A 16,718-nucleotide genomic window follows, 5' to 3' on the forward strand; every position below is an offset into this window, starting at 1 on the left:
GAACCAGACAAGGATGTCCACTCTCACCATTGTTATTAAATATAGTTCTCGAAGTTTTAGTCAGTGCCATTAAGCAAGAAAAAGAAATCAAGGGGATACAAATTGGGAAGGAGGAAGTCAAACTATCCCTATTTTTAGATGACATGATCCTATATACAGGGGATCCAAAAGACTACTAAGATACTACTGGGATTCATAGAAGAGTTTGGTAAAGTAGCAGGATATAAAATCAACACGAAAAAATCAACAGCCTTTGTATCCACAGGCAATGCCATGGCTGAGAAAGAACTTCTAAGATCTATCCCATTCACGATCCAACATGGGAAGCGGGATACACAGCAGACTCATAGATGGGCAGATGTCCTAGACAGCACTCTGGCCTCAGAATCAGCCCTTAAGGCATTCGGATCTGGCTGAAAAGCCCATGAGAGTATTTCAGGCATAGAAAGCCAAGACACTCTGGCAAAAAAAAAAAAAAAAAAAAAAAAAAAAAAAAAAACCTAAATGAAAGATCTCTGCGAGTGAGATCCCAGTGGAAAGAACAGACCATCAAAGAAGGAGGTACCTTCCTCTGAAGGGAGGAGAGAATTTCTACTTTGACTATGACCTTGTCTAAATATGATCAAGAGTTGGCGAACTCCATAGCCTTGGCAACTCATGACAAGAGCCTAGGGTGATTACTGACGCCAGAAACAAGAGTGTCAGTTTGTTAAGTCAACAACAGGAGTCACTGTGCACTTACTCCTCATGTAGAATCTCTGTCCTTAATGTGCTGTACATTGCAATTTAATGCTATAATTAGTGCTCAAACAGTATTTTTCACTTTGTGTTTCTGTGTGGGTGCAAACTGTTGAAAGCTTTACTTAATATATGCTAAATTGATCTTCTGTATATAAAGATAATTGAAAATAAATCTTGATGTGAATGGAAGGGGAGAAGGAGCAGGAGAGGGGAGGAGAGAGGGAGCAGGAGAGGGGAGGGTTGCAGGTGGGAGGGAAGTTATGGGGGGGAAGCCACTGTAATCCATAAGCTGTACTTTGGAAATTTATATTCATTAAATAAAAGTTACAAAAAAAAAGATCTATCCCATTCACAACAGCTACCAAAAAAAAAAGTCAAATACTTTGGAATAAATTTAACCAATGATGTCAAAGATCTCTATGATGAGAATCACAAAACATTAATGAAAGTAATAGAAGATACAAAAAAATGGAAAAATCTTCCATGTTCATGGACTGGAAGAATCAATATCATCAAAATGTCCATACCACCAAAAGCAATTTAAAGATTCAATGTTATACCAATCAAAATAACAAGGACATTCTTCTTAGATATAGAAAAACAATGCTGAAATTTGTAGGGAGACAAAGGAGAACCTGAATAGCTAAAACAATCTTATATAACAAAAACAAAGCCAGAGGAATCACAATACCAGATTTCAAGACATACTAAAGGGCAGTTATAATGAAAACAGCCTGGTACTGGTACAAAAGTAGATGGATAGACCAATGGAACAGAACAGAAATGCCAGAAATCAATCCAAACATCTATAACCAACTTATATTTGTCCATGGAGCTAAAACCAATTCCTGGAGCAAGGACAGTCTCTTCAACAAACGGTGCTGGGAAAACTGGATTTTCATATGCAGAAGTATGAAGCAAGACCCTTACATCACACCTTATATAGAAATCCACTCAAAATGGATTAAAGACCCAAATCCATGACCTGATATCATCAAATTATTAGCACTGGGGAAACCCTGCAAGACATTGGCATAGGCAAGGAGTTCCTGGAAAAGACTCCAGGGGAACAAGAAATCTAAGTCAAAATTCACAAATTGGAAAATGTCATACCTAGTGAAATAATCCAGTCCAAAAAGGACAAATACCATAATGTTTTCTCTTATCTGTGATAACTAACAGAGCACCTAAAAGGTAATTTACAGAAGTGAAATTAACACTTCGAGATGCAATGACTTTGAACAGTCCTCATCTTTACTGTTGAGGAACAGTTTTTTTTTTCCCCATACAATTTGTTGGACTCTTTACTTAGTATAGAGTTACTAATATGTGTATATAGTTCATTGAAAATAGATCTTAGCAAAAAATAAGAAAGGAAATAGGAGAGGGAGGAGAAAGAGGGGTGGGAGTGGGTGTGGGAGGGTGGGTACGGTGGGAAGAATCACTATATTCCTAAAGTTGTATTTATGAAGTGCATTAAGTGTACAAATCTTAAATAAAAGGTTTCTGGGGAAAAATAGTGTGGGTAAGTTTATTTTTAACAAGAGTTTAGTGTACCAATAGAACACTGGAGAACTGAGGGCAAACCTGGAGAATTCTTTATAAAACTTAATCATGCAACACTAATATTCATAGCAGCACTTAATATTGACTGACCACATCATTCTTGGCAAAATATGATTCACTAATTGGCTTTTCTCACAGAACCATCACAATGACCCCTTGATGTAGCTGTTAGCTTTTACTATTACCACTACCAGTAGTAATGGTATCTCTATTTTACAGGGGACAAAACTGTTTAAGAGACTTGATCAAGGCTTCACAGAGAGTTCAGAGCTGTTACTGGATGCCTTCGTTATACTTTCTGATGTAAGTTTATACTCCATGCAGGATATTATCTTTAATAGTGAGAGTTAATTTCTTTATATATATTTTATATATTTTAAATTTATTTCAAGAGCAGAATTATAGAGAGGAAGGCAGAAAGAGAAAGAGAGAGAGAGAAAAAAAAAAGAGAAAGAGAGAGAGAGACAGTCTTTCATTTGCTGGTTCACTACCCAGATGGCCACAAAAGCCGGAGCTGAGCTGATTTGAAGCCAGGATCCAGGAGCTTCTTCTAGGTTTCCCATGTTGGTGCAGGGGCCCAAGGACTTGGGCCACCTCCTACTGCTTCCCCAGGCCATAGAAAAGAGCTGGATTGGAAGTGGAGCAGCTGGGACTCGAACTGGCGCCCTTATGTGATGCTGGCACTGCAGGTGGCAGCTTTACCAACTATGCCACAGTGCCGGCCCCAAGAATTAATTTCTAAATCAAATAAAATGAACTGAAATGACCTCCTTTTCATTTAAGTCAGACCAGAAAGGGTAAAAAATTGACAGTGAATTCTAAGTCTTGGGTTCCTTCTCAATTATTTCTGGTTTCTAATTCTTCAAAGCTGCAAATCACTTTTCTCTGTTAGCCTTGAATTCTCAGTTGGCGAAAGGGACAAGAGACCTTTCCACATTCACAGTGTGGTTTTTGTATCAGTGAGAGAAAATAAAGAACATTTCACAAATTAAATACATTAATTAAAAGATGAAATTAAGCTAAGAAAACTTAAAATGTAAATGGAATTGCCGAAATTTAGCAATAATGCGATTTATTTCTACATCAGTTATCATAAAGTAAAAATGCAAATATGGTAGCAATTTGAAATAACAGAGTATATAGGATGAGAATTTCTATAATTCTAAATATACTTAATACCCACTACTCATGTCATTATTAAATGGTAATTTTCTGAACTTAGGATCTAGTCATGAATATAAGTTCTTCACTTTATAAGAAAATGTCTATTTTCACTAGCTATTAGTCTTCATGCATGATTCTTCCTTACCATGAAAAGGCACAGGATGTCTTATTTGGCAAATATTTTCTTTATCTCCTTGCTCCACACAGTCAGGTATCAGCGAGGGTGACTTCTCTGAATTGGTAACACATTTATCAACAGTGGACCGCTGGCATGATCGGTGACTTTTGGGTCCAACAGATCTTACTGTCTATAAGGAAAGGAAGTTATCTGTATACATTTAAATACATAGGAATTAAATGTATTTCCTATAGAATATATACAAGAAAATGAATATTTATACAAATAAAGAGAAAAAACTAGAAGAAATGAGGTCAGAAAGTGATGGAAAGGGAAATTACTACTGCAAATTATAAATAGAGAAAAATAAGGTGAGATAAAATAGAAGATAATCAGGTATAGAAGCAAAAATTAAAATATGCTCATTTGCTGCACTCCATCTTCAGTAGGAAGGAGCTGAATTAAAAATTGCCATATATGGCAGAAATTGAGCAGAAAATCAAAGCAAACATAGCATTTGCGATTCTGTTCACTGGAAGGCATCTGGTGATGATCCAGCTCCTTTGGAGGAGACAGCAAAATGTGCCCACATATACTTGCCTGTAAGTCTCGTGAACGTTTAATGAAAAGAATGCTTAGAAATGTTAATTACATTGACAAAGTTAAAAGGAAACAGTTTGAAGTGTTTTATGATCTAGAATTTCTGTTCCAAACACATTCAAGCCTCTGCTTTGGCATGCTGTCTCTCCCTCCTATCTGGGGAAGGAGATCTTCCCTTACCATGCCACCATGCTTAGATAAGCTGTCCAAGTCTTGTTCCTACCTCACTGGATACCCTCACGTTATTCCTTCTGCCAGACAGTGGAGGTGGTCCAAGAACTCTGGATCCAAAGGCAATATGACAAGTATCTTGATTTCTGCTGTTCCGCAAGCTACCTGTTCCTCTGTGGATTAACGAATCTGTTTTGTTAAAAAAAGGTAAAACAGTCCATTAATATAATATAGGCGTGATGGCATATGCCATGTTGAGATATTTCTGAAAGTTAAGGTCCAGAAGCCATACAGCTGAATCACCCCTCTCCCATCAGCACTTAAGGAAAATGCAGACATTTGACCTCCACCAGCTCTATTAGAGCTACAGATTTAGAATATTGAGAGAGGGACCAAAATACTTTGAACAAGTTCCCTCAAGTAACCGGCACACTCAGCTTCATTTTAAAAATGTTTTATTTATTATTATATATTTGAAAGGGAAAGCAACAGAAAGAAAGAGATCTTCCATCTGTGGTTCACTCTCCAGATCTTGTAACAGCTGGGATTGGGACAGGCTCAAGCCAGAAACCCAGAACTCTATTTGTGTATTCTGCATGGGTGGCAGGGACTAAAGTATTGGAGCCATCATCTCCTGCCTCCCAGAGTGTGCACAGCAGGAAGCTGGAATTGGGAACACTGCCAGGACTTGAACCCAGGCACTGATAGGCAATGTGAGCATATTAATTACTGAGCCAAATGTCCACATCAGTCATCATCATTTGACAACTATCACAAATAATTTTCTTCAAAAGAAAAAAAGAGAAAGAAAGAAAGAAAATGTATCAAAAACATAACTTATTTTCTTTTTAAGGAAATAAATAAAATTACCAACTAAAGAAATATTTAACCAAGTACTCTCTCAGGACTCCCTAGAGGCTGTCATTGACACCAAGAGGATAAGACATATTACATGAGGTAGGCTCAAAGATGGCAGAATAGGGAGGGAGCTCACTGATAGTCCAGGAAAAGATAATTTAATAAAAGTGAAGATAGTGTAGTCTCAGGGAAGAGTTAGGGAAAAAACAGCAGAGGAAACTCTTCCAGAATTAGAGGGACACGGTGGATCTATGTGGAGGGCATGGGTGCCCATGGCTCGGGACCCCAGCTGCCGAGAGTCTCCACACCAGTGCTGGAAAGAGAGGTGAGGCAAAACTGCAGTAGCCCGAGACACTGGTGGAAAAGCAGCAGGAAGAGCCTAGAGGAAACGAGGCTGGGGGAAAGTACACCAGCCTAACTAGAGGAGAGAAAAAATAAAAGGGAAGGTATGGACATGATTCTCTCTCTACACTCACCTTACAAAGGCGTGAGACAATAGAGTAGGCGCCATTTTGGACATACGTAACAGTTGTACCAGCTCGGGGCTGTGCCTGTCCCCAACTAAACATAAAAACCTTACACTGGTGGGGAGTAATAACAGGAGACTAAGACCTAGTGAATGTGTGGAGCTTATGAACTGGGACTGTGAAAAAAAAAATTGAGGGTATGTGGAAGAACTCATGGTGTGGCTGAGACATGAGTAGTTTCGGTGGGAGATGCCACAAGCTCAGGTGGCTTGGCTACCCAGTGAGTGATATTGCAGGGGAATCTGAGCTTACACTGAGGACTGCATAGATCCTTTGTGTGGTCCTTGGGACAGAGCAGACAAATATTATACCCATGGGGCTAGTGCTCAGGCACTGATTACCAATGAGGAGAAGAGCTCAGCTGAGCAGAATTACTTCCCTTCTGAAAAAGAGAGAGAGAGAGAGAGAGAGAGAGAGAGAGAGAGAGAGAGAGAAGATTTACCATGCCAAAACTGGGCGTGTCACCTTTGGCACACCCTTAACCCTGAAGAACTAAACAGAGCTCTCTGGCCACACCCACTACAAGCCTCTAGAGATTCACCAAAAAGCAGACAGTCCACTTTGATTAAGAGTCATAGTATAACAAGAAAAGCCATCACAGCTAGGAAAAAAAAAAGAAGAAACCAAATAATATCTCCACAATGCCAAACAACAAACGCAGAAACGTAGGAAACAAGAACAAGGAAGACATTATGACACCCCCAAATGAACATGACACTCCAATACAAGATTATAGAGACTGAACAACATGCTCCTGAATGAACAGTGGATCATAGAAGAAATCAAAAGAGAAATTAAAAACTTCCTGGAACCAATTATGATAACACAACATATCAAAACTCATGGGATACAGCACAAGCAGTGTTAAGAGGAAAGTTTACAGCAATAGGTGCCTATATCAAGAAACTGGAAAGGCACCAAACAAAGGAGCTATCAATGCATCTCAAGGATCTAGAAAAACTTCAGCAAAAACAAAACAAAACAAAACAAAAACAAAAAAACCCCAAAACTACTAGGAGAAGAGAAATAATTAAAATTAAAGAAAAAAATCAACAGAATTGAATCCAAAAAACATTATAAATGATCAGCAAAAGGAAGAGAAGGTTTTTTGAAAAAATAAACAAAATTGACACACTTTGGCCCAATTAACTAAAAAAGGAGAGAAAAGACCCAAATTAATAAAATCAGAGATGAAAAAGGGATCAGCCCTTGTCCTCTCAAGGAACAACTTACTATTTTATTCCTTTTAGTATTTTTAGAATAAATTAATACCATTGGTTGAACTCTTTAATTAACACACAATTATTCTTAAGTGTTCAACTCAAAAGTGATCCCTGTTAAATATAAGAGTGGGTATAGGAGAGGGAGGAGATGTACAGTTCGGCACTTGCACACTCAGACTTACCCCTAATGGTAGAGCTAGAAAGTGCCACGTGATTCCAATTCAATCCCACCAAGGTAGCATGTACCAATGTCATATTACTAATCAAAGTGATCAGTTTAAGTTCATAATTGATCATAATGATAGGATTAAGTGTCAAAGGGATCACATAAACAAGACTAGTATCTGCTAATAATAACTGAAAGAATTAAAAAGGAGAGAACGATTCAACATGGGAAGTGGGAGACACAGCAGGCGCATAGAATGGCAGATGTCCTAAACAGCATTCTGGCCTCAGAATCAGCCCTTAAGGCATTCAGATCTGGCTAAAAAGCCCATGAGAATTTCTCAGGCAAGGAAAGCCAAGACATTGTGACAAAAAATGACCTAAATGAATGATCTCTGTGAGTGAGATCCCAACAGAAAGAACTGGCCATCAAAGAAGGAGGTACCTTTCTGAAGGGGAGAGAACTTCCACTTTGACTATGGTCTTGTCTAAATAAGGTTGGAGTTTGTGAACTCAGGAGGCTTCCATAGCCTTGGCAGCTCATGATAAGAGCCTCAAGTGGTTACTGACGTCATAAATAAGAGTGTCAATTGTTAAATCAACAACGGGAGTTACTGTACACCTACTCCCTATGTAGGATCTCTGTCCTTCATGTGTTGTATTATGTGAATTAACGGTAAAACTACTACTCAAACAGTGCTCTATACTTTGTGTGTCTGTGTGGGTACAGTCTGCTGAAATCTTAGTATATACTAAGTTGATCTTCTGTATATAAAGATAATTGAAAATGAATCTTGATGAAGAATGGGATGGGAGAGGAAGTTGGAGATGGGATGATTGCGGGTGGGAGGGAGGTTATGGTGGGAAAAGCCGCTATAATCCAAAAGTTGTACTTTGGAAATTTATTAAATAAAAGTTGAAAAAAAAGACATATTGCAAGCCTTTGGGGAGTCTGTAGGGAGGCGAGAAGACAATTGGACAGGTCACTAACACAAGGCAAAGCAGTGGCAATGTGGAATGCATGACCTCTTAAAAGGATTTTGATCTGATATTTTTCAGTTTTTTTTAAAGCTTTATTTATTTGGAAGGAAGAGAGAAAGAGAGAGGGAGAGAGGGAGAGAGAGACAGACAGACAGACAAAATGAATCTTCTATTCAGTGTTTCACTCCCCAGATGGTTGCAATGGCTGGAGCTGGGCCAATCTGAAACCAGGAACCAGGAGCTGCTTCTGGGTTTCCTATGCAAGTGCAGAGGCTCAAGGACTTGGGCCATCTTCTACTGCTTTCCCAAGCCATAGGAGAGACCTGGATTGGTAGTGGGGCTGCCAGGTATTGAACTGGTGCCCGTATGAGATGCTGGCACTGCAGGCAATGGCTTTCCCTGCTACACCACAGCACTGGTCCCTTGATCTGATTTTAAGAATAAGAACTGTATGGTGCTCTTGGCAGAACAAAGTGCCCAAGTAAGGGCATTTAACATGGGAAAGGTTGGGTACACTTTGGGATTAATGAATGAAATGATCAGTTTGGCTGGAAGGATAGGCTTGGATCATACCAAAAGAGCCATAAAGTGTGAAGAGCATTCCAAATTTAGTAGGCAATGGGGAAGGTTTTGGAGAGAAAGAGAGCAAACTGGTACCACCTCTCGGATACAGCAGGAGTGCTCCTCAGTTCCTGCTGTCTCTCCTTCTGGGCCCACAGCTAAATTAGATTTCTGAGCTTTTAGCCCTCCAAAACTTTTTGCATAATTCCCCCATGTGCCCTCTTTCCTCAACTCTCGACAAGATGAAGATCCTGTGGAGGATATTAAGGCCCCAGGGGAGCCACTGGGTAAAAGAAGCTGAGGTCTCTGAGTGGTAGTCCTCTCTGACTAACAGGGCTGGTGAGGTTAATGGCCCTTGACTTAAAACACTGCCCACCACCTGCTACACTTTCTGCTGTGCCCCACTTGCAAGACCTGATTACTATGATGATGATCCTGAGCAAGACCACATTGCCTTCCAGGCTTGGACATACAAGGGCTACTGCCCACTTCTGATCTGACAACTTCCCTAAAAAGATACCTATACCTAGCCAACTGGTCTCATTAGCTTGAGGTATAATTTTTATATGTGGTGAGATTAAATACCCCTCCCACTTAACAGCATAATGCATACAGGGTTCTGAAACAGGCCATTCATCCTCAGGAAACTCCACATATGTAGATCTGAGACGAAGTAATGTGTGGATGCATGGGTGTTTTTGGGTCTGTTTTGGGGTTTGTAATAGATGAAGTTGAAGGGATGGGCAGAGGCTAGATTAGTGAATTGAATATTCCCACTGAGACTCAATGGGATTCATTTTTCTAATGTTTATGTATATTTTTGAGTGGCAGGCAGAAAGAGAAAGAGATAGAATCTATTTGTCTAAATGTCAGAATCAGAACTAATGAGAAGAATTTACTTCAACAAACTTTTAGTTCAACATGAGAAACATCTTTCTATAAAGTATGCCCAAATGTATCTGATATGGCATGGGCCTAGATGTGAATTCTGTACCAGTGTGGGAACCTCTCCTCCCCTTTCAATCCTGGGAACCATTCAACTATGAGCCTTGCTTTCTGTTCAAATATTTGTCAATGAAAATTTTATTGATGTTATTCATTTTTTTAAACTTATTTATTTAAATGGCAGAGTTACACAGAAAAGGGAACAAGAGAGAGAGAGAGAGAGAAAGATAGAGAGAGAGAGAGAGAGAGAGAGAGAGAGAGAGAGAGAGATATTGATTTTCCATTTGCTGGTTCACTCTCCAAATGGCTGCAATAGCTAGGGCTGGGCCAGGAGCCAGGAACTTCTTTTGGGTCTCCCACATGGGTTACAGGGGCCCAAGCACTGGGGCCACCCTCTGCTGCTTTTCTCAGATGCATTAGCAAGGAGCTGGATTGAAAGTGGAGCAGCCAGGATTCAAACCAATGCCCACATGGGATACCAGCGTCACAGGCGGCAGAATATGATACACCACAATGTTGGCCCCTCAATGTGTATTTAAATTTAAAATTAAAAATATTTTACACCTTTTAGTACATTTTTTCCCACAAAGTATGTATATCAGTGTACCAATACTATTTAATAAGTCTTTAATAAGCAGACCTCTTAAAGTTTGTTATTACAATTAACACACCAATTTTTAAAAGCCTGTTTCACTTTAATGCTTCTGTTTATAACCATATTATCATAGTTGTTTCTATAAACATGTATAATGCTATGTATCTTATTATAACAGGGTCCTAATTAAAACCTACAGGGAAAAGTAATTTATGTCTTTGGTTTCTAAAATAAAAAGTAGAAGGGACACAGTTTCTCTAATGAGGAATATCTTAAGAAAACTACAAGCAGAAACACATGCCTTTTGAATTCTGAAAGGAGCCCTTTTAAGAGCTGATATCAATATGCATAATATAAGGTTAAAAAATCAAGATTAGATTAAAGTCATGCTCTAGGCATTTCATTTTCTTGCGTTTGTAGAAAATGAACTTGGTGTAGGTCAGAAATGTTACCATTAATTATTCTGCTGTTTTACTGAGGGGTACATGCCTTTGTAGTTATACTGTAAAACCTGAGGGCCTACTCTAATTGTCTTTTAGAAAAATAAACATTCATTTTTGTCTCAGGATGCAATGTTCTAATTATTATAGCCATTTAAGTTTACAGGGTTTTTAAAGTTTAACCAGAAAAACCTGCTGAATTTTCAGCTCTAATCACTGAGGGGTCATGTTCAAGACTTACATCTATTATCTACCAATCAAATCAGAGTTAAATCTGGCTCCAAAATCCAGACTTTGAACTAGATTTTTATTTTAGTGTATGTGGGTGGTTATAAAGAATGTAAAAAATGCAAAATAGGCTGACATAGTGTAGCCATATTATTTTAAACAAGGTACTGAACTTTTCTAAGTCTCACCTTCTTCAACCTAAGACTGGGATAACACTGATACCAAGTCAAGGCATTTTTGGGTTACCTTAGATGAAACAAGGTATATAATATGTTAGGTGTTAGGTCTCCTGGGGAGTAAATGATTCATAAATAAGTCATTACTTCCTTCCATCTTGAACTGTATTTAACAGTTTACAATATCTGCTCACAGTCACTTACATCTTCCTTTGTCTAGTAGTGACTGGGCACGAATTCTGGGCAGGTCCAGGTTGAAGCACCGAGTAAGACAGGGAGTAAGGTGGACAGCCACCTTCTTCAAGGAGCCCTCAGCCTCATGGGGGAGATGGATGTTAAAGCAGATCATAAATAGTGGAGTACAACTGTGCTAAGGTTGTACTCATGAGAGTTATGAAGGAACAGTCAAAAGGCATGGAAGTTTGGTGTGGTGTGTAAATGGTATGTAGTATTTGGGGTCAGAGAAATGACACTCAACTTGAGACCAAAAGGTTGATATGGATTTGATCTCCACACAATTTTTCCATCTCCACAGGCAAGAAACTGAAGCTCACAAGGTTTAGAGATCTGTCCACACTTAGAGCAGGGGCTCAGAACCTGTGACCCAACACCTGTGTGTGCCTTTTTACCTTACGTGATGCTGACATCAGTGAGCCAGGAGGGCACCCAAGGGGCTTCTTCCCATATTCACTATTCATCTTCTATGCAATTCTGTAAACTGAACTAACTAAAAACTTCAGTTTTCCTATCTGAAAAAACAGGTCTACTTAATGACTTTATTGGCAAATACACAGACTTCGTGAACAAAACTCAATGCATATGATGAGGGCTAATGGAGGACAGAACATCAGACAATAACACCTATTTTTGAAGGGATGAAAGCTGAATAGGGGGAGCACAAATGGCCTCAGTACTGGGCAGGTAACATGTTCATGACAAGCAGGATCATGTAGAATGCAGAGAAATGTGGCTAAACTGAGAATGTATGTGCAGTGCAAACTATTTTAATTAAAATAATTTTTGAGACATGTTGGAGAGCTTCAGTCTCTAGACCCTGGAAGCATGAAGAGAAAAACAGACAGGTAAATGGCCAACGCATGAAAGACCTTGCGATTAAAATCAGTCTTCAGCTTCTGCAAATAATTAAAACCAGTATCTTATCTCATTAATAAAAAGTTTAAGGATTTTTGAAAGGCAATAAAATAATATTAAAAACTAAAATTAGAACATTGTTCTTCTGGAGTAGGGCCTTAGACAATGTAAAAACATCTTTGTGGGTAGAGTTAAGATATGTTAACAAGATAAAAAGTAATAAAACACAGGATATTACTTTTCTTCACAAATTTAATTTATTAAAATGTCAGAATTAGCCTAATATTTGTTCTTTACTCTTAATGAGCAAAGAAACCTTTTCTTTTTTTATGAAAACTTTTTATTCATAAAGAATTATACATTTACTTCTATTTGGCATAATTTAATAACCACACAGCCTAGAGGGTATTAGCTTCATTGTACAGAAGAGTGCAAACATTGTTCTCATATTTATTTACTTATTTTTATAAAAGATGTGACAGAGGGGGAAGAGATAGGTCTTCCACCCACTGGTTTGCTTCCTAAATGGCTGAAACAGTGGGGCTGGGCCAGGTGAAAGCCAGGAGCCCAGCACTCCATCTAGGTCTCTCACATGGGTGGCATGGAGCCAAGTACTCGGGTTGGATTCTGTTGCCTTTGTAGGCACATTAGCAGGGAACCAGATCAGAAGTGGAGTAGGCTGGATTTGAAATGATGCTCTTACATGGGATGCCCACATTGCAAGCTGCATATTAACCCACTATGCCACAATGCCAGCCCATTCCCATGTTTAGTATGACAGATTTGAGGTACAAGCCCTGTGCTTCCAGACTCACAACTGTTTTTCCATGACTTTGTAATACATCATTTTAAAGTAATCCAATTTCATAATGTTTTATAGTATAAGAGTAACGTCTTCTGCAAGGTTAACTCTGAAGCCAACCAACCTAATTAACTATCTCACAACCTGGCACATTTTAATGCGCTGTTTTACTGCTAACTCATTTCACAGCTATGTTTAAGGGTTCCATGAGCCAAAATGAAAACAAAGCTGATTTGAAAGGACCCAGGAACACAACCCTAAAGCAGGTTTTCATGTTTAACTTAGGCCTGGCACATTCTCATCAACTGCTTAGATCACAAGCTGAGGCAATTTATGGATGGACCGCTGATGAAAGACACAGGATGTATCGACTGACTGATTCCCCCTCCCGAAGATTAATTTCCCCATAACTCTTGTTGCTGCCCTATTACGTCATTAACAGGATAAACAGCAATACTTCTGGGGTCTAGAACATGCAAGGAAAAAGTCCAACTAGGCTGTTTATTTGTGGCCTTAAAAAGCCACAGCGCTAATTTCATTTACAGCAAACCAAAAAAAATGGTTGACTCCTTCCTTCTGGTTTTAAGGTGACGCCTAATCATGAGGTAAACCAGGAAACTCAACTCCCAAGCCAGATACCAGTACCATGCTGTTTTGATAACTACTGCCCTGTAGTATGACCTGAAATCTGGTATTGTGATGCCTCCGGCTTTGTTTTTGTTGTACAAGATTGCTTTAGCTATTTGAGGTCTCCTGTGTCTCCATATGAATTTCAGCATCATTTTTCCCAGATCTGAGAAGAATGCCTTTGGTATTTTGATTGGTATTGCATTGAATCTGTGAATTGCTTTTGGGAGAATGGACATTTTGATGATGTTGATTCTTCCAATCCATGAGCATGGAAGATTTCTCCATTTTTTGGTATCCTCTTCTATTTCTTTCTTTAAGGTTTTGTAATTTTCATCGTACAGATCTTTAACGTCTTTGGTTAAGTTTATTCCAAGGTATTTGATTGTTTTTGTAGCTATTGTGAATGGGATTCAACTTAGAAGTTGTTCCTCAGTCATGGCATTGCCTGTGTATACAAAGGCTGTTGAAATAATCTCTGATTTTAATTATTTCTCTTCTCCTACTAGCTTTGGGTCTGGTTTGCTGCAGATTTTCTAGATCCTTGAGATGACTTGAAAGCTCATCTATTTGGTGCCTTTCCAATTTCTTGATGTAGGCACCTATTGATATAAACTTTCCTCTTAACACTGCTTTTGCTGTATCCCATAGGTTTTGGTATGATGTGCTGTTATCCTCATTTACTTCCAGAAAATTTTTGATTTCTCTTTTAATTCCTTCTATGACCCATTGTTCATTCAGGAGCATGTTATTCAGTCTCCATGTGTTTGCACGTGCTCTAGGGATTCCTGAGTTGCTAATTTCCAACTTCATTCCTTTATGGTCTGAGAAGCTGCATGGTATGATTCTAATTCTTTTGAATTTGCTGAGACTTGCTTTATGGCCTAGTATGTTTTCAATCCTAGAGAAGGTTCCATGTACTGCTGAGAAGAATGTAAATTCTTTCAGTGTAGGATGAAAAGTTCTGTAGATATCTTTAGGTCCATTTGGGCTATAGTGTCGTTTAAATCTACTGTCTCCTGATCTTCTGTCCTGTTGATCTGTCTATCTCTGAGAGTGGAGTATTGAAGTCCCCCAGTACTATTTTATTGGGGTCTAAGTCTCCCTTTAATTCCCTTAACAAGTCTTTTAAATAAACCAGTGCCCTGTAATTAGGTGCATATACATTGATAATCGTTATATCTTCCTGTTGAGTGGATCCCTTAATCATTATATAGTGCCCCTCTTTGTCTCTCCTAATAGTTTTTGTGGTAAAATTTATGTTATCTGATATTAAGATGGCTACATCCGCTCTTTTTTCATTTCTGTTGGCATAGTATATATTTTTCCAGCCTTTCACTTTCAGTCTCTGTGCATCTTTGTTGGAAAGATGTGTTTCTTGTAAACAGCAAATAGATGGGTTTTGTTCCTTAACCCAATCAGCCAATCGGTGTCTTTTAACTGGACAGTTCAGGCCTTTAATGTTTAATGTGATTATCGATAAGTAGTAACGTTGACCTACCATTTTTGGGTTTCCTGTGATCTTTTGCTGTGAAGTTTCCTTCCTTTACCTTCTTTCATATTGATGACCGTGTTTCTGTGTTTCTGCGTGTATCACATCTTTAAGCATCTTTTGCAGGGCTGGACGAGTGGCAACAAATTCTTTCAATTTCTGTTTGTTGTGAAAGGTCTTTATTTCACCTTCATTCACAAATGAGAGCTTTGCAGGATATAATATTCTGGGCTGGCACTTTTCCTCTATTAGTACCTGGGCTATATCTCGCCATTCCCTCCTTGCTTGTAGGGTTTCTGATGAGAATTCAGCTGTGAGTCTAATTGGGGATCCTCTGAGAGTGATCTGACTTTTCTCTCTTGTACATTTCAAGATCTTTATGTTTCACTGAGGTGAGTTTAATTACAGTGTGTCGTGGTGAGGATCTCTTTTGGTCATGTTTATTAGGGGTTCTATGAGTTTCCTGTACTAAGATGTCTCTGTCCTTTTCCAAACCTGGGAAATTTTCTGCTAGTATCTCACTAAAAAGGCCTTCTAATCCTTTCTCCATCTCCATGCCTTCAGGAACTCCTAGAACCCGAATGTTGGGTTTTTTAATAGTATCCTGTAGATTCCCGACAATATCTTTTAGATTTCTAATTTCCTCTTCTTTCTTTGGTTTGCCTGTTTCCTTTTCTGTTCTCTGTCTTCCAAGTCCGATATTCTCTCTTCTGCTTCACCCATTCTGTTTTTAAGGCTCTCTAATGTGTCTGTCATTTGATCTATTGAATTCTTCATTTCATTATAGTTTCTCGTCACTATCACAGTTTCTTGTTCTACTAGTTGTTTCATTTCATTTTGATTCCTCCTTAATATTTCATTTTCGCGTGAGAGATTTTCTATCTTGTCCATTAAGGATTTCTGTAGTTCAAGAATTTGTTTTTGAGAACTTCTTAATGATCTTACCAATTTCTTGAGATCTGCTTCTTGCATTTCTTCTATTTCGTTATCTTCATAATCTTGAATTAGGGTGTCTTTTTCATTTGGGGGCATCATAGTGTCTTCCTTGCTCTTGTTACCTTGGTTTCTACGTTTGTTTGGCATCTTGGAGGTGTTCTTTGTTTCCTTTGCTGTGGTGTTTTTTCTTGTTATACTATGACTCTAGAATATGTGGACTGTCTGCTTTTGATGGATCCTTAGAGGCTATGATGGGTGTGGCCAGAGAGCTCTGTTTGGTTCTTCAGGGTTAAGGGTGTGCCCAAGGTGACTCACCCATATTGTTCTCTGGCTTGCTCCCTTGCTCTCTCTCTCTCTCTTTTTTTTTTAGACTCAGTTGGGAAAATTCCACACAGCTCACTGGGTTGCCTAGGTTATGGAGTTTGTTTTACATATGTAAAATGGCGCCTGCTCTTTGTCTTGCTCGGCTTTGTAAGGTGAGTGGAGAGAGAGGCTAGTGACCCTGCCAGTTCCCCCTATTTATTCGCTTTTTTTCTCTCCTCCAGTCAGTCTGGTGCACTTTCCCCAGTGGGACCTCAGACCTTCCCCGCCAAAGTCTAGGGTTACCTCTCCTTCCAGCGCTGGGGCTCAAATTCTGTGGCTGGGCTTCTGTGGCTGGACTCGCTCGATTCCCCACTCTCACGGCTCCGCTCCTGCAGCGTGGCTCCGCG

General features: G+C 39.1%; 1 protein-coding gene across 2 annotated transcripts in view; it reads right to left on the bottom strand.

Annotated features, from left to right (window-relative positions):
• The window catches only part of CFAP20DC (CFAP20 domain containing), a 268,464-nt gene that overhangs the window by 107,221 nt on the left and 144,525 nt on the right, over positions 1-16,718 (bottom strand). For both annotated transcript variants that reach the window (XM_062200180.1, XM_062200181.1), the window contains 2 exons: positions 4,413-4,549; positions 3,617-3,779 (listed from right to left, as the gene is read on the bottom strand). In XM_062200180.1, coding sequence (XP_062056164.1) covers positions 3,617-3,779; positions 4,413-4,549 — 300 coding nt within the window. The remainder of the gene's footprint in view (positions 1-3,616; positions 3,780-4,412; positions 4,550-16,718) is intronic.

The sequence above is a fragment of the Lepus europaeus genome, chromosome 9, assembly GCF_033115175.1.
Source record: "Lepus europaeus isolate LE1 chromosome 9, mLepTim1.pri, whole genome shotgun sequence".
Classification (NCBI taxonomy): Eukaryota; Metazoa; Chordata; class Mammalia; order Lagomorpha; family Leporidae; genus Lepus; species Lepus europaeus.